The sequence below is a fragment of the Hylobates moloch genome, unplaced genomic scaffold (genome assembly GCF_009828535.3).
Source record: "Hylobates moloch isolate HMO894 unplaced genomic scaffold, HMol_V3 SCAFFOLD_1, whole genome shotgun sequence".
Taxonomy (NCBI): domain Eukaryota; kingdom Metazoa; phylum Chordata; class Mammalia; order Primates; family Hylobatidae; genus Hylobates; species Hylobates moloch.
In genome coordinates, this window is record NW_026652276.1 from 91,437,962 (window position 1) to 91,462,437 (window position 24,476).

A 24,476-nucleotide genomic window follows, 5' to 3' on the forward strand; every position below is an offset into this window, starting at 1 on the left:
AAAACAAGAGATTACAAGAAAACTTTCAAGGGACATGGGTCACAGAAACCAACAGGAACACCACAGCTTTCCCAACTTCATGGCCCGGGGGATGTTACAAAAGACACAGAAACGCCGATCTTGTACTGACTGTAAACATTTGTAAACTAGTGTTACAATGACTAAGAAATTACAAGAGTTACAATCTGATGAAGAGCGATTCCTGCTTTGACTTTATTTGGTTTCTATCCACTTTTCCAACATACCTTATAAAATACATGCAAAAAACTGGTTTTAGAAAGCGTTCCCTAAAATTAGTGTGTACGGAAACTTCAGTTATACTTCTGCTTTCTTCCGCAAAACCACTCCTTTTTAAAAATCGAAAGTGAAATTGGTTTTTTTTTCTGTTAGTGACTAATCATTGGAGACAACCAGGTTTAGTATTCGAGCAGTGGTTAAGTGCTAAAGAAAAATCGCCGTTAAAGCAGTTTTCTTTTTCACTGTCTTTTTCTTTTCGCAGGGAACCGAGCTGTTCCTGCGAGGGCCACCTCCTCAGGAAGACCCCGCAGCTCTCTCGAGGCGCTTCTGCCGGAGGCAGCGCCAGTTTCGAGAACCCGGACCTTCCCCTCCCAGTGCCTCCGGGGGTTCCGGCGTCTCGGGCGCTGCTGTTTTCCGGGAAGGGCAGGCGCGCTGGGCCTCGGGGAGCTGCGCTCGGCGGGCGGACGCGGGTGAGTGGGGAGTCCCTTCCCTGACTGCCACTCCCGCCGCTGGCAGTCCCGGGCTGGAGAGCCGGTGGTGGAAAGGGAGGTGGGCGACCTCAGCGCCGACGGGAGTGGGATAGCGCCAGAGTTGAGACCCTGCTCCCCGGGAGCTGCCCGCAGCCGAGTCGCGGAGGCCACGCCGCCTTCGAGGGGGCGCACCTGCTCCTGGGCCCGCTGTGCAGTCTCTGGGCCGTCAGGGCTTCGAGCCTTGTCACTTGTTTGCTTTGCTTCATTCAGGAAATTGAAACATAAAGTTATTTGTGTTTCCTTGCTGCTTTCTCTCTCTCTCTTTTTTTTTTTTTTTTTTTGAGACGGAGTCTCGCTCTGTCGCCCAGGCTGGAGTGCAGTGGCGCGATCTCGGCTCACTGCAGGCTCCGCCCTCCAGGTTCACTCCATTCTCCTGCCTCAGCCTCCCGAGTAGAGTAGCTGGGACTACAGGAGCCCGCCACCACGCCTGGCTAATTTTTTTTGTATTTTTAGTAGAGACGGGATTTCACCGTGTTAACCAGGATGGATACGATTTCCTGACCTCGTGATCCGCTCGCCTCGGCCTCCCAAAGTGCTGGGATTACAGGCGTGAGCCACCGCGCCCGGCCCTCGCTGTTTTCTAGGAGTGTCTCTGGAGATAGTCCTTAGAAAAACGGATTTCTTAAGAAAACGATTCTTGGCAGGGGCAGTGTTGTGCAGTCACGGCTGGCGTTTCAGAATAGGCAAGGTTTTTCTTGAAGGAGACATCCGAAGGAGAATACTATGTTTCTAGTCTGTACAACAGGCAGACGTTCTATTGCCTTTCTTTATTTTTGCTGCCAGGCATGCATATAGGAAGATTCGATTCTACACGGCCTGGCACCGCAGTTATATGATTGTATTAGGGAAATACGGTGATGGTGATTTGTATTAGATTTTGTTATTCGCTGCCATAACAAATTACATGGCTTTAGTGGCTTAAACACATAAGAACGCGCGCGCGCACACACACACACACACACTCACACACACAATTTACTATCTTAGGATTCTGTAGCAGTCCTACTGAGGTCTCACTGGGTTAAAATCAAAGTGTTGGCAGGGTTGCCTTCCTTTCTGGAAGCTCCTGGGGTGAATCCCCTTTCCATCTTCTGGAGGCCACCTACCTTATTTGGCTCAGTAGCCCTTCCTCCATCTTCAGGGCCAGCAACATTGCGCCTCTGAAAGTTCTTCTGCGGTCACATCTCTTGACTCTTCTTCTGTCTTCCGCTTTCACTTTTAAGTATCCATGATTATACTGGCCCCCCACAGATAATCCAGGATTCTCTCCATATTTAAAAGCAAGCTGATTAGCAACCTTAATTCAGCTTGCAGCCTTAATTCTCCTTTGCAATACAAACTAACATAATCATAGATTCTTGGGATTAGGATGTGGACATCTTTGAGGGAGCCATTGTTTTGCCTACTACATGACTGCATAAAAGGAATGACCATACGTCCCACTCATGCATAGAGCAAAAGTATCCAGACGCTAAAGATGCCAAAAGGGTTCTGGGGGTGTTAGATAGTAGACCATTTATGCTGAGAGCCTTTATTACAGGCTCTTGGGAATATTGGCATTGTCACAATAATAAAAATAAAAAGCAATTAAATAACATTGCAGTTTCTGTCTTCTGAAATGTAGTAAGAGGACTTCATATACATGTGATGTCCTGAGTACAACAAATACTTAAGTCAAGATACCACATAATTCTCTAAATGGAGTGTTTTCAGTGTGTAAGCTTATACTGAGAAAGTGCTCTGAAGGTCTGCAGGGAGGAGTAGACATGGTCCCAGCCCTCAACATCTTTACTGATGTGTCATGGAAAATGACATAGGTACACACATAATTAAAGCACCACAAAGGAGATAAAGGAGGGGGAGTAACATCCTTTGGGGGAATCAGAAAAGGCTTTGGGAACTTGGGGAAAATTTGGAATGGACCTTGAAGAACAGTAAGATTTCATTAGACGGAGATTAAGGTAGGGAGAGGAGGAGGGATGTGACAGTTTGAGGAACAGAGGAAAGAAAAGGAACTATCCAAGTATTCAGTGTGGTTAGGGAACTGGGTTGAGGAATTGACTAAATAGGAAGGGAAAGTGAGTTGGAGTTAGAATGTATCAGACCATGGCTTACCATTAGGAAGATTTTGCAGTTGTTGATACAATGGCGATATATATGTATATATGTATGCGTGTGTGTGTGTGTGTGTGTGTGTGTGTGTGTGTGTGAGAGAGAGAGAGAGAGAAAGATGTGGTTTAAATATATATATGTACTTAAATATATATATTGTCTCAAGCCATCTCAAACTTACAGAAAAGTTGCAAGTACAGTAAAACAACTTTTCCTTTTCCTAAATTATTTAAGAATAAATTTCCAATCTGGTGACCTATCATCTTTCATTAAATACTTGAGTATATATTTCCTACAAAAAAGATGTGCTCCGACATAACCACAATACAGTCATCAAAATCAGGAATGTGGAGTGCTACGTTACTACAATTTAATAATCAGATCCAACGTGAATTTCACCAGTTGTCCTGATAATGTCTTGGATAGTGTAGGGGTCAAGGGAAAACTTCCTCTTTGCTCTCTGAAGGGCAAAGGCAGATTAAATAGGAGAAATGGCATACAAATTTATTAATGTGCACAGGGGAAAAAAATCACATAGTGATTATACTGCACAATGGGGTACAGATGGTTGGTTATATTCCCTACTTTTTAGGGGAAAGGGAGAAGGGGAAGTGTGGATGATTATAGGGGGTTAGTAAATGATTTTTAAAGGAATTCAAGGGACTTGAAGAACATACAATGGCCTTGGACAAAGCCTGTTGGGCTTGCAGAGCAGACAGTGGTTGTAACCTAGGTTTGTTGACAGACTTCAGTCTTCTTTCTGTGATATGAATTCAGAATTAAAAATTCAGGGAAGGGACTAGAGGTAATTGTTCTGTTTTCTGGCAGGTCCCACATTTAGGCAGAGAAGAGAACATCAGTGCATCTTCATCCTGTGCTTTCGGAGAGACAGAGGAGGAGGGGGAGGTCAGAGAGACCTTGAGCCATTTTCAGTTCAGCATGTCAAAATGCCATACTTCGGGGTATCAGTTTCTGAGCCCCAATGATAGCAAAAGGATCCAGTTGAGGATCATGCTTTCTATTTAGTCGTGAGGTCTCTGTAGTCTCCTTCAGTATGGACATTTCTTAGTCTTTCCTTGGCCTTCTGAACTTGAAACTTTTGAAGAGAACAGGGCAGTTGTATTGTAGAACCCCTCAATTTGAGTTTGTCCGATGTTTCCTCATGCTTACATTCAGATTATGCATCTTTGGCAGTACTATCGTCGAAGTTACATTGTGTTCTCAGTGTACCTTGTAATATGTTACATTATTTTGATTTATTCCATTATTTACTTTGATTATCTCATTATGTTGATGTCTGCCAGACTTCTCCAGTGTAAAGTTACTCTTTTCTTCTTTGAAATTAATAAACATTTTGTGGAGAACTATTTTGAAGGTAACTAAAAATTCCTTTCTTCACCAAAATTTCTAATTTATCTGGACTCAGTTTTTTACTTTAATCAACAGATTTAATCATTACTACCATTATCTATTTTAATCTTTAATTTATCCCCAGATTTGGCCACTGAAAACCATCTCAAGGTGGATTCTGTGTCCTTTTGACATGTCGTCATCATTCTTTAAGCATTTCCTTGCTTTTTGGCATCATAAGATGTCCCAGGCTCATCTTGCAGTTTTTCTGTCCTGGTTTTGGGATCAACCATTTCTCTAAAGAGTCCTGGTTCCTTTTGGTGGAGAATAGTATTAGAAACCAAAGTCTGGGTGCTGAGTGCGCTCATTGCTCATTGTGGTTGTATCTGCTCTCCCAGGCCTTCTCAGCAGACAGAGCTAGGGTATATAAGTATTTGTATATACACAAGATACACACATAAGAATTGCTTTTTTTTTTTTTTTTTTTTTTCTGAGATGGAGTCTCGCTCTGTTGCTCAGGCTAGAGTGCCGTGACGCAATCTTGACTCACTGCAACCTCCGCCTCCTGGGTTCAAGCAATTCTCCTGCCTCAGCCTCCCGAGTAGCTAGGATTACAGGTGTGCATCACCATGTCCAGGTAATCACACATAGGTATTTCTATCTGTCTGTCTATTATCTGTCTGTCTGTCTGTCTGTCTGTCTATCTGTCTGTCTATCTATCTATCTATCTATCTATCTATCTATCTATCTATCTATCTCAATCATCAATCAGAAACCACAGCTGCAGGATTACATTGAAATCTAGTTCCAATCAACGGTATTTATTCTGGTTTTCTCCCTTTCCATATTTATAATTATCTTCTCTGACGGTGAAAAACTTGGCTCCTATTATCCTCCATATATTTACTTACTTGATCAGTTCTGTGTATGTACCTTTGGCCACTGGAGCCCTTTCAGTTGGGTCCCCATGTCCCTTTCACATACTCCCATCATATTGTATGTGTCTGTGCATGTGGTTTAGTGCTTTTTACTTTTCTGGCACTACAAGATATTCCAGGCTTATTTTGTATATTTTATACCCCAGACCTAGAATCAGCCATTGCTCCAATGAGCCCTGGTTTCTTTTATTGAAGAATATTATTAGAAACTAAGGTCTGGATGTTATGCGACTCTCCTCTTTTTTTTTTTTTTTTTGACACTCCTGTATTCATTAAACTAAGACATGGCTAAGTTTTTGCTAGTCTTCTATTTTATTTTTAAGGAGGAATAGATGTCTTTTATTTCTTTTTCAAGGATATTGAGACTTTAGCCACTTGAAATCTTGGAAAATTATATTGCAGACTGTTTATTAATGTGTATCTAAAAACACAGAATCATGATATCCTTTGTCCCATTTTTGATCTGAGAGTTTTTCATCTCAGTAAATTCATATGTAGGCAAGAGTCCTTAAATTTTTTGTACCGTGGATTCCTTTGCCAGCTTGGCAAATCCTATGGGCCTTTCTCCAAAAAAAAAAAAAAAATTTGCGGGGACAGGCATGGTGGCTTATCCCAGCACTTTGGGAGTCCAAGGGGGGCGGATTGTTTGAGCCCAGGAGTTCGAGACCAGTCTAGGCAACTTGGTGAAAACCCATCTCTACAAAAAATACAAAAATTAGCTGGGCATGGTGGCACATACCTGTAGCCCCAACTACTTGGGGGGCTGAGGTGGGAGGATCACTTGAGCCTGGGATGTCGAGGCTGCAGTGAGCCGTGTTCGTGCCCCCCTGCACTCCAGCCTGGGCAACAAAGTGAGACCCTATCTAAAAAAAAAAATTAAATGCCTAAAATAAAATACATAGAATTACAAAGTAAATCAATTGTACTGAAATATGGCTGGGATTATAGGCACCTGGCACCACGCCCAGCTAATTTTTTTTGTATTTTTAGTAGAGACAGGGTTTCACCATGTTGGCCAGGCTGGTCTCAAACTCTTAACCTCATGATCCACCCGCCTTGGCCTCCCAAAGTGCTGGGATTACAGACGTGAACCACCGTGCCCGGCCAGAAATCAACTGTATTGAAATATGGTTATCAGAATATTTAAAAAGCAAATGTTTGATATAGTGATATATATCAATGTATTGCAATGTATTACAAAACCTAGTGGTGAGGTTAGTAACTAATGTAGAAGCAATGTTAAACACAAACTATTTTAGCATATCTGCAACAATATTCTATGAAACTATCTGTGCTTTCTACTGGTGACTATCACAGGTGCTGTGAATACTGCTGTAGTTTGTTACCATATTCATAAATGAAGAGAATGCTAAGCTTCAATTAGAGGTTATTAGAAATAAACATGTAATTTCTTCCCAATCCATGTTTATGGACCCAGCGGGAGAGTTAGTGAAAGCTTCAGGTAAGAACACCTGTGTAGAGAAAGCATATGTTGGAGGCCTCTTGACTTTGTTTACATTTGGGGAGAAAAGGGAGAATTAAATATTTTAATCAAAACCTTTGAAAAATGTTGGAAAACCAAAATAGTATTCTTTTAAAATGGAGCATGATATTATTGTTGGAATATGAACTACAAAGGAACATTAATGTTCATTACTTTCTGTATATTATTTTGTTGAAAAGCAAAGGATTTTTAGAATCTTTTTATATATTATAGGTGTGAAAGTTATTTGAAATACTGGCCAGGAGCTGTGGCTCACGCCTGTAATCCCAGCACTTTGGGAGGCTGAGGGGGGTGCATCACTTGACAAGAGTTCAAGACCAGCCTGACCAACATGGTGAAACCCTATCTCTACTAAAAATACAAAAATTAGCCGGGCATGGTGGCAGGTACCTGTAATCCCAGCTACTTGGGAGGCTGAGACAGGAGAATCACTTGAACCTGGGAGGCAGAGGTTGCAGTGAGCCGAGATCGCACTATTGCCCTCCAGCCTGGGCGACAGAGTGAGACTCTGTCTCAAAAAAAGAAAAAAAAAAGGAGTTATTGAAATATAGACTTTGGATATAAGCCATATGATAATAAAGCCTTTGAAGATGGGAAAAAAAGATATAGCAAAGAAGAGATGTTTCTTCCATAAAAGGGTAAAAGTTGTTATTTCTTTGTTCTTAAATTTGTGTATATATGCTATGCTTACAATATTTATTTTTTATAATATTAGGGAATCATGGAAGCTGATAAAGACAACACACAACAAATTCTTAAGGAGCATTTGCCAGATGAATTTATAAAAGATGAACAAAATAAGGTAAAAAGGAAATTACTGGGTAGTATTAAAAATTATTTTATATCTGTTAGTTTTGCAGTAAGGCATGTTTTGTATGTCTTTGTGCAACATTTCCCTGAATTTGGGAGACTGTTAGGCTTTAAAAAAATTTTTAACTTCCATTATGTTATTTAAGCCTTACAAGAAGTGTCATATTTTTATTCTTTCTCTTATAAGGCTTACAACACTAGCTGCTTTCTCACTCACACCCTCATTTCTTGGATTTGCATCAACAAGTTAAGAGCATAGTTAGCAATTATCTCATTAGACCCCAAGAGGGAACAGAGGCCCAGGTAGCTTAAACCACTTCCCCAAGGTCATACGTCTGGCTTGTTAAGGTAGCTCTGTACTATGGGATACTATGGGAATCACAGATAATTAAGAACAAAAACAACAACAACACCAACAACAAACTGCCCCAGAATATGTCCGCTATTACAGTGCAATTTAAAAGTCTTATCGTGGTCATAAATAGCTAGGAAAGGAGTTGATGCAGCACTGAAGTAATATTCAGAAGATCTGATCTCAATCTTTGCCTTACTATATAAATTTCTGTGACTTTGGTCTAGTGTAAAAGGTGGTTTCCTGATTTATATAATGGAGATAGTACTACTTGGCAATGTTAGAATAGACAGGTGATGATGTAAAATATTCAACAAATGCATTATTCACATAGTCAAATTTATTCTGAGACTGTCTAATATCTTTGTTCAGGATGAGAGAAATTTATAGTCTTTAGTTCATTCAGAAAAATGAGTTCAGGGGCTATTTACTTTCTTTGGTACCATTTGATATTTTTAAGGGACTAATTGATGAAATTACAAAGGAAAATATTCAACTAAAGAAGGAGATCCAAAAGCTTGAAACGGAGTTACAAGAGGCTACCAAAGAATTCCAGGTACTCTCTTAATTATTTTATATACTACATTTTTGATGGATGCATGGTTTTTGGAAAAAGCGTTTTAGTTATACAAAATTCATTTTTAAAACTTTATCATCATCCATGGCACCACCATTTGTAATAGTTCAAAATGGAAAACACCCCAATGATTCCTTCATAGTAGAATGAATTAGTGAATTGGGGTATAGTCATATGATAGAAAACTACACAGCAATGAGAATGAACAGATCATAATGACATGCAGCAACACAAATGAGTTTCATAAACACAATGTTAACACAAAAAAGACAGAAGAGGGCATACCATGTGCTTCCCTTTAAATTAAGCAAAAGCAGGATGTTTGAAGTTAAAACAGTGGTTATTTTGGAAGCAGGTAAGACCCAGAAGGGAACCCAAGGGGGTTTCTGGGGTGTTGTCATGTTCTGCCTATCATCTGTGTGTCAATCATGTGTGTTAGCTTTGTAAAATTTCATCTTGCTGTACTTATGATACATGCATTTTTCTATTATTTATGTACACTTTAATAAATTTACAAAAACAAAAAATTAATAAAATTTACCAAAAAAAGATGGTCATTAGCAAATTACTGTTGGATCAAATTCTGGCTTTTCTCACTGAGTTCTTTTATTATTATTCTCATCCAAGGTGCTTTGGTAATTTAAATGAGTTTCACAGTTTAAAAAATTGGACATATATTAATCCTCACCATTTAAATTCTCTCCTAAATTTTCCTGTATTTTAATTATACATAATTTTCACCCATTTTTTTTCTTAACAACTCAGATTGTTAAAAAATTAAAGCATTGAGGCTGGGCGCGGTGGCTCACGCCTGTAATCCTAGCACTTTGGGAGGCTGAGGTGGGTGGATCATGGGGTCAGGAGTTCACGACCAGCCTGGCTAAGATGGTGAAACCCTGTCTCTACAAAAAAAAAAAAAGTAGCCAGGCATGGTGGCAGGTGCCTGTATCCCAGCTACTTGGGAGGCTGAGGCAGAGAATTGCTTGAACCTGGGAGGCGGAGGTTGCAGTGAGCTGAGATCGCACCACTGCACTCCAGCCTGGGCGACAGAGTGAAACGCCGCCTTAAAAAAAAAAAAAAAATTAGAGCATTGACACTTTTTGTTTCTGAAGTGGGAGATAAGATATTGAATATCAGGAAGTGAGGTTTTCTGTGTTTATGAGATGGGTGACTTTGTGCAGAAGACTCTGTTAAGATTCTGGTTACTTCTCAGACTGGAGCTAGAATCATGCAGTCTTACAACTCAAAGAGCCTTTAGAAACCAGCCAGCCCTAGTCGACCCACTTTGCAGAGGACCAAACCTGTGATCAGAGAGCTTAAGTGAATTTGCTCTCTGTCACAGTGTGGTCAGAAATAGAATCAAGCTTTCTCACTCTAATTTCAGAAAGCGCTTGGCTCCTCAGCACATACTGGGTAACACTCTGCCTTTTCTCAGACATTGGAGACTGTTTTGATGTCAGCCTTACCGTAATCAGAGGTTCCACTGGAGTTACGCGTAAAGGCAAAGAATAAATGTAAGATTAAATCGAATGACTCACTGAATATTTCTAATCTCTGTGTTATTTTCAGCATGTAAAATAACCATGGGAAATAGAAATGCAAGCATCTATCTCATTTGTGCGTTTATGTGTAGTTATATAAATCTGTTAATCCCAATAATTCTAAGCAGCTAAGTATAACCACCTACCTTTATCTTTCAGGTTACAATTTTTTTTTTTTTTGAGACAGAGTTTTGTTCTTGTTGCCCAAGCTGGAGTGCAATGGTGCGATCTTGGTTCACTATAACATCCGCCTCCCTGGTTCAAGCGATTCTCCTGCCTCAGCCTCCTGAATAGCCAGGATTACAGGCGTTTGCCACCATGCCCAGCTAATTTTTATATTTTTAGTAGAGATGGGTTTTACCATGTTGGCCAGGCTGGTCTCAAACTCCTGACCTCAGGTGATCTGCCTGCTTCGGCCTCCCAAAGTGCTGGGATTACGAGTGTGAGCCACCTGCCCAGCCTCAGCTTACAATTTTTGTTGATAATGTCCCTTCTCATTTTTTATAAACCTAAGTTGTGGTAATGGTTAAAAAGTTGATGGGCAGGTGTTGGGGAAGGTGGAATTTTTAAATTTGATAAATTTAACATCATCTAATTCTGGGCCGGGTGTGGTGGCTCACGCCTGTAATCCCAGCACTTTGGGAGGCCAACGCAGGTGGATCATGAGGTCAAGAGACCATCCTGGCCAACATGGTGAAACCCTGTCTTTACTAAACATACAAAATACAAAAATTAGCTTGGTATGGTAGCGCATGCCTGTAGTTCCAGCTACTCGGGAGACTGAGGCAGGAGACTTGCTTGAACCCGGGAGGTGGAGGTTGCAGTGAGCCGAGATCACACCACTGTACTCCAGCCTGGCAACAGAGTGAGACTCTGTCTCAAAATAAATAAATAAATAAATAAATAAATAAAATTATCTAATTCTGGAGTCTTTCTTTTTGGATGAAATTATCCGGATTTGAAATACCATATTATACCCAACACTATATTTCATACTTTGCAGCAAAATTAAACATACTATCTAATGATTTCCTTTAGAGATAGTCTATTATTGGCACTTGTTTAAAAAGTCCTTATTTACATGAATGATGTAGGCTTTAGAACTGAACACCATACAATATTGACAGTTTAAACATTGATTAGAAAAAAGTGAGAGGATTATATATTTTTAATTTAATCTGTGAAATGATATTAAAAGATCAGCATTTGATTACTGAGTACTTACATGGGAAAAAGCAATTGCTAAAGATGTTAAATAAGACCATACTCAATATTCTACAAGGTTCTAAAATTAGTGGGGAATGAATTATTGGATGACCAAATTACATTATCTTTGGAAGGACTTAAGTTATTTCTCATCTTGATTTTAATCAAACATTTTCATTTGGATTAGATTAAAGAGGATATTCCTGAAACAAAGATGAAATTCTTATCAGTTGAAACTCCTGTGAATGACAGCCAGTTGTCAAATATCTCCTGTTCATTTCAAGTGAGCTCGAAAGTTCCTTATGAGCTACAAAAAGGACAAGCACTTATCACCTTTGAAAAAGAAGAAGGTATGACTAATGTTAAAAAATATGACCATGTTATTTGGAAAGCACTTTCATAGACATTTAGCTATTACTTTGCTAATATTACTTCACTTATATTATTTCTTATCCTCATAGTGATGTTCTGAGGCAGGTATGATTATTCCCATTTTACAGATGAGAAAACTGAGACAAGTGCCTTGAATATGATCTCTTATTCAGAAAGCCATGACTGTGGGACTTAAATCCAGGTGCTATGATGATGTCCAATACCAGCCTCTTTCTACTCCACATGCTACCTCCAAATAATGATAGTAATATTTCAAGGTAGTAGAGCTGTACAGTTCTCAGAGACATTATCACATTTTATACTCACACAATTCCATAAATGTAGGAGGATAGGATAGTTATTATTGTGTCCTTTAAATATAGACATGCCAGAGTCAAGAAAACAGATTCTGAGGATGTTTAAGTGATTTACCTAAGGGCACATAGCCAATGAATGAGAAGCGCCTGGGAGCTAGAGATTTGGGATGAGACCTAATGTTTGCTAAGTCTGCCATGGTGAGGGCCCCTGTTCGGAGCTGGGGGTTTCTGAGTAGGGAGGATCTGGCTTTGAGTGCCAGCCTTGTCCCTTCCTAGAAACATGATTTGGGATGGGTTCTTTATAAACCTCAGGATTTTATGCAGGTGCTTCATGGTAGTACCTACTTCATGAGGCTGCTTTGGGTATTAAATGAGAAATGTTGATAAAATACTTAGCACAATGTTGGACACTTAATACAAACTTAATGGATGTTAGTTGTTGCTACATGTTAGGAATTTTTCAGATAAGGATACAGAAGCTTAAAGAAGATAATTAACTTGCTTAAAGTCTATACGGTTAATTGCAGAGCTGAGAGCCAAACCCTGAGAGTCCATGTACTTCCACTGGGCCAATATTTCTCTCGGTAGGCCACCAGCCCAGGCCTTTGTTCTTTTATTTAAGTTACGTGGCGAGGGACCAGATGGTGTTCCCAGCCCTTCCAGTGCTCATATTCTGACAGTCTATAACCCATGTTTCCTTAAAACTGGTGCTCCACTATAGCCTGAAAATAAATGTCGAAAGGAAAGGCATTCCAGCAGGTCAGTATCTGCGCGTAGAAGACATGCATCGCCAGTGTGTTTTCCTTCACCCTGGAGCTACTGCTACAGGTAGAAGAGGAGTCCAGGACTCATATTGGCGACTGGTAATCAGGATATAATTAAAAGATAGATATAAATGAGGATTTGGGAGGCAGGGTTTCTGCACAGCAATTTGCTGGGAATGTTGGAAATGGAATTCTCTAAAAGCACCTACATCATTGCTTCTACGCTTGACGTGGCTCTGAGCTCCCGATCTCCTGGGACAGCAGTAGGTTTGAAACACAATTAAGTAGGAGTTGGCTCTTGATTGTCAGAGTCACAAAAGTTGAAACACAAGCAATCCCTCTCAGCTGTATCAGATCACCAGATGTTGGGGGTTTGTGGAAGAGTGGGAGGGAAAGAGGATCATCTGAGTATTACTCATTGATATTTTCTGTTATTGTCTGTTGTCATTAGCAAAAAAACACAAAAACACAAAAAAACAAAAAACCATCATCCAAGTTATAGAGTCATATTTTGGTACAGTGAGTTGAATTCCCACATGGCCATGGCCCTGCCTTCTGGCCCTTTTTTTCTCTTCCTCCAGCTGTGGTGTGGTGCCATCTGGTCTGGTTGTCATAAACACATTGAAGTTTTATAAGACAGAGAGTGAATGTCACTTATTTTCATGATACATTGGAATAGCAGCCCCAAATATCAACAAGTGAATTATTATAAACTCATGCCATACATTAAAAATAAATGCCCACTCACATTTTTAATTGACGTAGAGTTGCCTTTTGCAGTACTAGTGACTTTTAGCATTTTACTAAACCTCTCCCATTTGCACAGGTAAATTAGACTTGACAGCTTTGTGATCAATATAGCAGGACTATCAACTTTTTAAAGAATGATTTCAAGAGCATTTCGGCAAAAGTGGAATTCGTCATTAAGTATGACAAAAAAAAAAGACTCATTCTTTGATATTCCAGCCTATGTAGTCTTTAACATGTAATCCTTGAGAAGACAGAGCAAATGAATACATATTGCTCTAGTGCTTGTAACATATTAAGGAGTAACAAATGATAAGGTTAAGTAAAATCAAGACTAATTGTACAAATGACATTTAGCCATGAAAGTTTTCCCAGCTTACTGAACATGGGAGAATTTCTGGCTGTGCATTAATGTACTAGGGGAATCCTCTGGAAATGGTTAATAGTGGAAGGAAGGGTATGTGGCTGAGCTGAAGTAATATATGAATTCTGGAAGATTGTTAGGCTTATCTCTTAAGAGATAAGAGAAAAGATTCATCTTATGAGATGAATCTAGAACTTGAGAACTTCTACACTGTGATTTTGCTGATGTACTTTTACATTAATATATTCTACTTTGGGACCAAGAGCAGTGGCTCATCCCTGTAATCCCAGAACTTTGTCTGGGAGTCTGATGCAGGAGGATTGCTTGAGTCCAGGAGTTCCAGAGCAGCCTGGGCAACAAAGTGAGACCTCGTCTCTACAAAAAGTTAAAAAAATTAGCTAGGCGTGGTGGCATGCACCTGTAATCCTAGCTATTCTGGAAGCTGAGGTGGGAGGATCTCTTGAGCCCAGGAGTTTGAGGTTACAGTGAGCTATGATCACATCACTGCATTCCAGCCTCAGTGACAGAGTGAGATCCGGTCCCCCTTCCCCCTGACCCCCCAAAATATGTATTCTACTTTGATGTCAAGACCATTATCACTTGGAACCACCTCCCGCCAAATTTTTAAAATTAGACCCTTTAATATTAAAGAAAATTAAAAATATTCAGGATAATTTGTTCTTAAACCAAAAGCGTAACAATTCTTAAAGTATTGGAAATTAATACTTCCTTCCTGAATTATTTTTCAGTTGCCCAAAATGTGGTAAGCATGAGTAAACATCATGTGCAGATAAAAGACATAAATCTGGAGGTTACGGCCAAGCCAGTTCCATTAAACTCAGGAGTCAGATTCCAGGTAACAGGATGATTAAAATTTTTTGGATTTCTGTTCATCACAAGCACTTCTCTCATCCATATTTCTGAACAGCAAATCATTTTCCAGGTTTATGCAGAAGTTTCTAAAATGAAAATCAATGTTACTGAAATTCCTGGCACATTGCCTGAAGATCAAATGAGAGATAAACTAGAGCTGAGCTTTTCGAAGTCCCGAAATGGAGGCGGAGAGGTGGACCGCGTGGACTATGACAGACAGTCCGGGAGTGCAGTCATCACGTTTGTGGAGACTGGAGGTATTCAAGGGTGTGGAAGGTTAACAGACACTCTGCCATTTCAGTCATGTTCTGTTGTTTCTGAAAGTACTCCTATTCTACTTCTTTTATTTGGAATGTATTAGCATGATAATTGGGGATTTTAAAAAACCTTATAAAATAGTAGAGTGTGGGAAATTATTTCCAGGGACAGTACTAGGAAAGATAATATTGCTACAAATAGGCAGGGTGCAGTGGCTAACCCCTGTAATCCCAGCACTTTGGGAGGCTGAGGCAGGCAGGCGGATCACTTGAGGTCAGGAGTTCGAGACCAGCCTGTCCAACATGGCGAAACCCCATCTCTACTAAAAATACAAAAATTAGCCAGGCATGGTGGCGAGTGCCTGTAATCCCAGCTGTTCAGGAGGCTGAGGTGGGGAGAATCGCTTGAACCCAGGCGGTGGAGAGTGCAGTGAGCCGAGATCACCAGGCATAGTGGTGCGTGCCTGTGGTCCTAGCTACTCAGGAGGCTAGGAGGCTGGAGGATTACTTGAGGCCAGGAGGTCGAGGCTGCAGTGACCTGTGATTGCACCACTGCACTACAGCCTGGGAAACAGAGTGAGACCCTGTCTCAAAAAACAAAACTAAAAAACAAATTGATGGATTAGATTTTTTCATGACAAAGTAATAAATGCTTTTTTAAGGAAGGTGAAATAATACAGAAGAACATACATTTAGTAAAAATGAGACATTTCGGCCGGGCCCGGTGGCTTATGCCTGTAATCCCAGCACTTTGGGAGGCAGAGGCAGGCAGATCATGAAGTGAGGAGTTCGAGACCAGCCTGACTAACATGGTGAAACCCCGTCTCTACTAAAAATACAAAAAAATTAGCCAGATGTGGTGGCGCACGCCTGTAATCCCAGCTACCCGGGGGGCTCAGGCAGGAGAATAGCTTGAACCCAGGAGGTAGAGTTTGCAGTGAGCCGAGACTGCGCCACTGCACTCCAGCTTGGGCGACAGAGTGAGACTCTGTCTCAAAAAAAAAAAAAAAAAAACAGACATTTCCTCAAACTTCCCTTTGTCCTACTATTAGTTAGTTATGGTTATTTGGGTGTCTTTCTAGGCTTTTCTCTGGGCACATTAAAACATGTCAATATCTTTTTTTTTTTTTGTGAGACAGAGTCTTGCTTTGTCGCCTGGGCTGGAGTGCAGTGGCACTATCTCAGCTCACTGCAACCTCCGCTTCCCGGGTTCAAGCAATTCTCCCACCTCAGCCTCCCAAGTAGCTGGAATTACAAGTGCATGCCACCATGCCTGACTAATTTTTGTATTTTTGGTAGAGACGGGGTTTCACCATGTTGGTCAGGCTGGTCTCGAACTCCCGACTTCAAGTGATATGCCCGCCTTGGCTTCCCAAAGTGCTGGGATTACAAGCATGAGCCACCGCTCCTGGCCCAATACGCATTTTTGACCTGAGATTTTGGATGATGTTTAGGGCATCCTGGTGGGATGCGTTAGGGAGAGCTATAAAAGGAAGGGGTCTTGAGGGCTACTGTAATATGTTGTCTTGGAAATGAACAATAACTTGGAAATTTCCATAGTCAAGCGTCCAGATTTTAATTTGCCAAATTCCTATGTTCATTTAGCCAGTTTGCTGTTAGTTTGTCTATATCTTGGATTTAAAAAAATCTGACCAGGCGCAGTGGCTCACGCCTTTAATCCCCAGCACTTTGGGAGGCTGAGGCGGGTGGATCACTTGAGGTCAGGAGTTCAAGACCAGCCTGGCCAACATCACGAGACCCCTTCTCCACTAAAAATACAAAAATTAGAAGATGTGCTGGCTCATGCCTATAGTCTCAACTACTTGGGAGGCTGAGGCAGGAGAATTGCTTGAGCCTGGGGGGTGGAGGTTGCAGGGAGCCGAGATTGCATCACTGCACTCCAGCCTGGGTGACAGAGTGAGACTCGGTCTCAAAAAAACCCAAATAAAATAAATAAAATAAAATAAACTAGAATGCAATTTATAACTCTACTGTGAGAGATAATACTAGCTTTGGAACCTGTGACCTTGGGCCATCTGGGGATATTCTCCTAGAGGTTACATCTAGCCAGATGGGGAAAAATACTTCTGCAGGTTATAGGTTATCCAACAGGTAACTACTGAAGGATATGAAGGTATTCTGGAGATAAATATGCCAGATACTTCAGAAACTGTGTCTTACTGACTCATCACAATAATCTACATGGTAGGTACTGTAATTATGCTTATTTTACAGAAACAGAAACTGAGGCTTTAAGAAGTCAGGCAACATATCCAAGGCCACATAGCTCATAAGTAGCAGAGCTGGGACTGAAGCTGGTCTATTTGACTCAGGACCTGTACTCTGTTTTTTTTTTTAACTGTGATAAAATATATATAACATAAAATTTACCATTTTAACAATTTTGAAATGTACAATTCAAGGGTACTAAGTACATTCACAGTGTTGTACAACCATCACCGCTATCCATCTCTAGAACTTTTTAATCACCCCAAACTGAAACTCTGTACCCATTTATTTTATTTTTATTTTATTTTTTTTGAGACAGAGTCTCGCTGTGTCCCCCAGGTTGGAGTGCAGTGGCGTGATCTCAGCTCACTGCAAGCTCCGCCTCCTGGGTTCACGCCATTCTCCTGCCTCAGCCTCCCGAGTAGCTGGGACTACAGGTGCCCGCCACCATGCCCGGCTAATTTTTTGTATTTTTAGTAGAAATGGGGTTTCACCGTGTTAGCCAAGATGGTCTCGATCTTCTGACCTCGTGATCCGCCCATCTCGGCCTCCCAAAGTGTTGGGATTACAGGCGTGAGCCACCGCGCCCGGCCACTCTGTACCCATTTAACAATAATTCTCCGTTACCTCTTCTTCCAGCCCCTGGTAACCACCATTCTACTTTCTGTCTCTATGAATTTGCCTATTCTAGGTACCTCATTCAAGTGGAATTATACAATATTTGTCCTTTTCCTGTCTGTCTTATTTTGGTTAGCATAATGTTATCAGGGTCCATCCATGTTGTGGTATGTATCAGAATTTCATCCTTTTTAAAGGCTGAATAATATTCTCCGTGTGTGCGTGTGTATTTTATATATCCATTTTGTTTATCTGTTCATCTGTTGGTGGACACTTGGGTTGCTTCCACCTTTTGCCTATTGTGAAAAATACTGCTCTGAGCATTAACGAGCAAGTATCCATCTGAGTCCCTGCTTTCAGTTGTTTCGGGTATATACCCAGAAGTTGAATTGCTGGATCATATCGTGTTCTGTTTTAATATTTTGGGGAGCTGTCATACTGTTTTCTACAGCGGCTGTACCATTTTACATCTCTACCAGCAATGCCTCCGGGTTTCAATTTCTCCATATTCTCGCCAATGAGGGCCTACACTCTTAACCATTGTACCATATTGCTGATCCAAGGTAGATGAGTGAGATGGTTGGATATTCCCAAGAACTGTTTTTGTGAAACGTTACAGTCTTGACACACATCCTTTCACCACTCTAGGAGAAAAAAATACTGCTAAAAAATAGACTATTCTTTGTGTTGTAGAAAACTGATGAATTTTTATTTCCTTTCAGTTTTTCTAGATGACATTCAATCTCCTCCCTGCTTTGGTTAACATCATTACTTCAGTTTATTGAATATATTGAAAAAATATATACAGTATTCTAATCATAGTTTTCACTTACAGCTTTTGAGAAACTGGGAAACATTCCAGTCTTGTTAGATGAGTGGGTTACTTTCTGCAAAAGACTATCGTATTTTTTATAGCTCAAAGTAGATCTATCTGAGGACATTGCAACCCTTTGTGCATTGATTGACTGCAGTGAATAATTCAAGATGGAATGAAGCCTTTAAACCTCATTATTGTTTGGTCTTGTAGTTTTCAGAATTATGTACTGTGAAGTCTTCAAAGTGGGCTTTAAAATTTCTTAAAAATTAATCTTTTAACTCAATATTTACTGTAATAGTGTTCTCTTTGAAGGAAGTTTTAACTTTGGTTAAAAATGCTTATGATATAAAAAAGACAAGTATTGTTTTTGCTTTGCTTTTAGTGGCTGACAAGATTTTGAAAAAGAAAGAATACCCTCTTTATATAAATCAAACCTGCCATAGAGTTACTGTTTCTCCATACACAGAAATACACTTGAAAAAGTATCAGGTAAAGTCATCTCTTTTCTCTCATTTTCAGAACTCACTGCCCAAACCCGCCCCACAAAAAATAAAGTTGTTGTGAGTCTGTTACTTATGAATCTTATCAATGAGGGATAGCAAAATGGTTTCTTTACTTCATTTTTGCTTGGTGCAAAATGAGTTTGTCTTTTGAAGGAGCATTTTAATGCAAAACTGTACTTTATTATACAATTTTTAAAACTGAAATTACTCAGATAATGGCACAATTTTTATTTTTGTACATGGAGACATAGCTGCATTTCTCTCATGTGTCTACTGTCAGTGAGCATGAGAAAGAATTCCTGCCTACTTTCTCTGAACTCATTATCTTTACCCCAGACCTGCTCCCTTTTCCTCTTCCTTCCCAGGTATCCAATGGTACCACCATCTACCTGCTCCACCAACTTAAAAGCTAGAACTCATACTTAACTCTTCAGTTTGCTTCACCGCCAACATTCATTTGGTCACTAAATCTTGCCAGCTCCACTTCTGACTACCTCTTTACCTGGTCTTTCTATTCCCAGAGCATGCCTCCGTTCCTCTGTGTTCCATAATGCCACCAGAGTTCTCTTTCTAAAACTCAGATCTGACTTGGATATTCTCTTGCTTGGAAAATCTTCCTAAGATTTCTTGTCTCTTCTAAGATAAAATAAAAAATATTAAGCAGAGATTATGAATGTAAAGTTTTGTAATTCAAAACTCTTAGAAATCTTTCTATTTATCATTTTTTTCCTTCTTAGCTATTTTCAGGAACATCTAAGAGGACAGTGCTTCTGACGGGAATGGAAGGCATTCAAATGGATGAAGAAATTGTGGAGGATTTAATTAACATTCACTTTCAACGGGCAAAGAATGGAGGTGGAGAAGTAGATGTGGTCAAGTGTTCTCTAGGTCAACCTCACATAGCATACTTTGAAGAATAGACTTAACAGAATCATGAAAACTATAGCTTTTTAACCCGGATTACTGTAAATGTTTGACAAAAATGAATATGCTTTTCCTTAAAAAATGAAAACTTTAATTTTTACCATCCATTTATGTTTAGATACAAAACTTATTTCCATGTTTCTGAATCTTCTTTGTTTCAAACGGTGCTGCATGTTTTCAACTACAATAAGTGCACTGTAATAAAAAGTTTTGTTTATAGATTATGTGTATTGGTGCCATGTCTGCTGAAATCAACCTTAAGTGATTCAGATGTCCCCTGCCAGTGCTGGCTCATCCTGTTATGGTCTTGTGGGCCAATTCAGTTGTGGCCCCATGCCCACCAATATGCAGACTTGACTCAACATTTTCCAAAACAAAGGCAGTTACATTCAGCAGTTTGTGATTCCTGTAAACTCAACTGAAGAGTTGAAGGACTTCAAGAGCAACCATTTCCCACTGTGCATAGCATTTCACTCCACAACTCTAAAGGTTCTCAGAGCTGAGTGTGATCTTTTTCTTGAATTTTTGTTCACCCAAGTGCCAAGTGTCCCTTGATTCCTTCCAAGCCATCCCCTCTCCAAATAGAGCTCGTAAAGGACTAGCTTTTTCTTTCTTTTGCACTTACAACAGAAACAATTGGTATAAGAGTTTGAAAACCTTGGCATGGAGAGAGAGGTAAATACAAAGTTAGTGACTCATCACTCATCATGCTCGAGGCTGGGGAATGCCTGGAGGTAAAAACACAGTACCTGCCCTCCAAGGGCTTAAAGTTTAGTTGGAAAGACCCAGTTTACTAGCATCTCACTGTTTTTAACTTGCAGAAACTTTAATGATAAAATTAAAGGTTCCTATTCAGAGAAGATAAAAGTCTTTTTGATAAAGAACCGTTAGGCCGGATGCGGTGGCTGACACCACCAGCACTTTGGGAGGCTGAGGTGGGCGGATCACTTGAGGTCAGGAGTTCGAAACCAGCCTGGCCAACATAGTGAAACCCCGTCTCTAGTAGAAATACAAAAATTAGCCGGGCATGGTGGTGGGCGCCTGTAACCCCAGCTACTTGGGAGGCTGAGGCAGAATTGCTTGAACCTGGGAGGCAGAGGTTGTAGTGAGCTGAGATCGTGCCATTGCACTCCAGCCTGGGTGTTGCAGTGAGACTTTGTCTCAAAAAAAAAGAAAAATAGAAAAAAAACCTTTGGACAGCTTCTATTCTGACATGGTAGGTTTCATGACATGGTAGGTTACTGGCAGCAGAATTAAATTCATATTAAAACGCTGGCAGAAATGAAAGGCTTTTAGAAAATGTTCTAAACCTATTGAATGCTGCCTGGCATCTAAAACAAACAAAAGGAAAAGCTCGAGTTTTGCTTCTGATATTTTATTTTTATTTTTTAAAGTTACATTACTCTCAGGAGTTCTTATTTTCACCTTTCTTTAAAGAATGACAGATGGTGCCTAAAAACGACAATTTATGATAAATCTTCATAGCTACCATTTAAACAAATCTCTCGTGTCTATTATTCTTTTAAAATAGAATGACTATTTAAAGCTCTCAAAAATATTAAGAAGAAAACTTTAAAGTGCCTTTTTAATTTCCATTGTGCCAGTCTCACTGGCACAGAAGGTATTGTTGATAGTCTGTGGCAGATTGCCTATCAGGAAGAATTTTATGTTAATATTTATTTAGGACAAAGTTGAAATAGTCACTTTTGTATTTTGGGGGGTCCTCTTCAGGCAGTAAAATTGATAATTCAATTCTAAATTTTCATATGTGTTTTTTGATAAATATTTCTAGCTTAGAAAATGATACTTTTCTTTTGGATTCCTTTCACCATCACCCAAGAGCAGTCTGCCTGGATGTCAGAAAACAAGTATTGGCTCTCCTGCTTATTCCTAGAGTTTTAAGGATTTTACAGAAGGACAGCTGTCTTTGAAAACTTATCAAAAGTACATATTGACTATTTAATATATTGAATATTAAGAAAGGGTCCTTCACATGTATCTCCAAGATGAGCTAACTCCAGACATTGCCAATACGATAAGTCAGATAGATACATATGTGGAATTACAAGTTTCTCTTGCTGTTTGTTGATTTATCAGGCAGGACAGGCTAGGTAATGCCACGGTAACAAACAACCTGCCAAACCTCATGGGCCTAAACAATTCTTACCTGTGCTGATTATCCAGCACAGGTTGGCAGGGGGACTCTGTTTATCCTCATCACTTAGAGACTCCGTTCTTGAGACAAGAATGATGGAGAGTGGAGGAGGGGGAGGAAACGTGAAATCTGGAAAGTCTTGTATTAGCAATTAAATGCTGTGACCCAGAAATGATTCTTGTCATTTCTTCTCACATCTCATTGGTCAGAAATAGTCACATGGCCCTATTCAAATAGAAGGGACTTGGGCTGGGCATGGTGGGTCATCCATGTAATCCCAGCACTTTGGGAGGCCAAAATACGAGGGTCACTTGAGGCTAGGAGTTTGAGACCAGCCTGGGCAACACAGTGAGACCCCATCTCTATTTAAAATCTAAATACATGTATATATATAAATGCTTATATATCTCTATTTTAACTCTAAATATCTATATGGGGACTAGGAAATTCTGTCTCATCAAAAGTTAGGAGAACCAGATATTGCTGAGCCAGAATAATAACCAGCATAGCCTACCTGTCTTACCACCAATATTTAGTTCATTCTTCTTCTCACACAAAATACACTCATAGTCATCTCATCCTTAAGGGAGAAAAACAAGAAATTCTATCCAATCATGATATTAAACTCAAAGTGCATGAATTCAAAGTGCTCTACATCAGGTCTGAATGTTACTCCTCTTTATGCAGAGATCCCCACACATCCAATATAGAGTAGCGGAACTGGAATAAGATGAGTGCAAAACACTCTTACACTTGGAAAGGGAAAGAATGGGAGGGACATAGCAGTCACTGGGCCAAAGCAATTCTGAAATCCCATTCAGTAGATGTGTGCTCCTACTCCCAGGGTGTGGAATTTGGAGTAGGCCCTGATTCCATTCTCTAAGAATTCTCTTGCTCATTGTCCTTATGGCTCTTGAACATTCTTCTTCTTCTTCTTTTTTTTTTTTTGACATGGATTCTCACTCTATCGCCCACGCTGGAGTACAGTGGTGTGATCTCGGCTCACTGCAACCTCTGCCTCCCAGTTGAACATTCTTCTTTTTCCATTATTCTTCTTGGCCTATCTAGAATGGGCATTTGAAATCTTTTGGAATCTGAAAAGCTTCCCTAGTGCACTTCCTATGATCAATGTTTGTGATCAAAGTTATAAAGTTTTGAACAGTCATGGTCTCTTTAGTCTGGGGTGGTGGTTATTTAGCTGGTAAAATGGAAAAACTCAATAGGCATCTTGTCTATTTTATTCTGGTAAGCTTACACATCCACAGTTCTTTTCTAGACTTACTTTTTAGAGTTGTTACTATTCTCTGCTTTCTTAGCCTCATGCTTCTTTCACTCTCCTCATTTAATTATAGATACTTTGGGTCTATCAGGCCACACTTTTGCTTTCATTTCCTTGAGCTATTTTGTCCAGTTGAAAGGGTTTATTGTATTCCACAATCTTAATTGATGTTTTTGCTCTGAGGGATCCTAATCTATTTAGAGATTTACACCTTGATTTGATCCCCGCCATAAACCGGAGTTCTAATCAATCTTTGTTACTCAACAGGCTTCTTGGTTTTATTTTTTATTATTTGGGAATGAGAAATGTTTCTTCCAACCCCGTAAGTTGGAAGTTCATATTTCTGGACTTTCTCTATTCCCTTTCATTCCTGCTTTCAAACTGGCCAGTTCTTTTCTAAAGTCATTTCTTTCTTATATTACTTTGTTAAATGCACTCAATGATAACAGAAAAATGCTAGTAACTTTCTGCCTCCCATACTTAAAAAAAAAAAAACCCCAAAACCACAAGCTAATTAGGTACATTATCTGCTTTCCAAGCTATCACATGACAGTTTTACAAAGTACTTTTATACTGCATAATGTGGGTCACCATCCTTCCAATCTCTGATAACTATTTTCTTCTTATCTGCCACTTGGCCTCTAAGCCAAAGCCATGTATTTCAAGTAGTGTTTGGATTGTGTGGTTTTTTTTTTCGGCCATAGCAGTACTCCATTTCAGAATACCAATTTCTGTATCAATCAGAATAGGCTATGTGATGCTGATGTGAAAATTTTTTAAATTTAAAATTTTTAAATTTTAAATCTTTTTATATTTCAGAGACTTAAAACAACACACACTTATTCCTTCCTCAAGCTACATGGCCATTGACGGTTCAACAAAAAGAGCTCTGCTCATGGTAAACATTTAGGGACCCAAACTCATGGCAGCCACCATCTTTACTATTGCTAGATGTCATGCCAGAGGAAGAAAAGAGCTTTGAAGGGTCTTTAACTGGTAATTAAATTTTTGGCCCAGAAATGATACTTGTCACTTCCACTCACAACTCAGAACTAAGCATATGGACCTACCCAACCATAAAGGAGCCTGGATGTTCATTC

The 24,476-nt window shown here is 39.9% G+C and overlaps 1 protein-coding gene across 2 annotated transcripts; it reads left to right on the forward strand.

Annotated features, from left to right (window-relative positions):
- The first annotated feature begins 430 nt into the window (after positions 1-430).
- NMI (N-myc and STAT interactor) lies at positions 431-20,161 on the forward strand. Of its 2 annotated transcripts, XM_058442105.1 has the most exons (9): positions 431-707; positions 4,749-4,866; positions 7,387-7,473; positions 8,294-8,389; positions 11,345-11,507; positions 14,471-14,577; positions 14,665-14,851; positions 18,898-19,004; positions 19,756-20,121. In XM_058442105.1, the coding sequence occupies exons 3-9, from the start codon at positions 7,393-7,395 to the stop codon at positions 19,936-19,938; spliced, it is 924 nt and encodes a 307-aa protein (XP_058298088.1). In that variant the 5' UTR covers positions 431-707; positions 4,749-4,866; positions 7,387-7,392; the 3' UTR covers positions 19,939-20,121. The 2 variants fall into 2 exon arrangements, with proteins under 2 accessions (XP_058298088.1, XP_032611622.1); XM_032755731.2 differs by lacking the exon at positions 4,749-4,866 and having other exon boundaries at positions 19,756-20,161.
- Positions 20,162-24,476: the final 4,315 nt, after the last annotated feature.

Bases quoted from the DNA above. Each gene is read 5' to 3' on its own strand.
- NMI (XM_032755731.2), top strand. From the start codon at position 7,393: ATGGAAGCTGATAAAGACAACACACAACAAATTCTTAAGGAGCATTTG. The intron at 14,578-14,664 runs GTAACAGGATGA...ATCATTTTCCAG, and splicing joins ACTCAGGAGTCAGATTCCAG to GTTTATGCAGAAGTTTCTAA. The intron at 19,005-19,755 runs GTAAAGTCATCT...TTTCCTTCTTAG, and splicing joins TACACTTGAAAAAGTATCAG to CTATTTTCAGGAACATCTAA.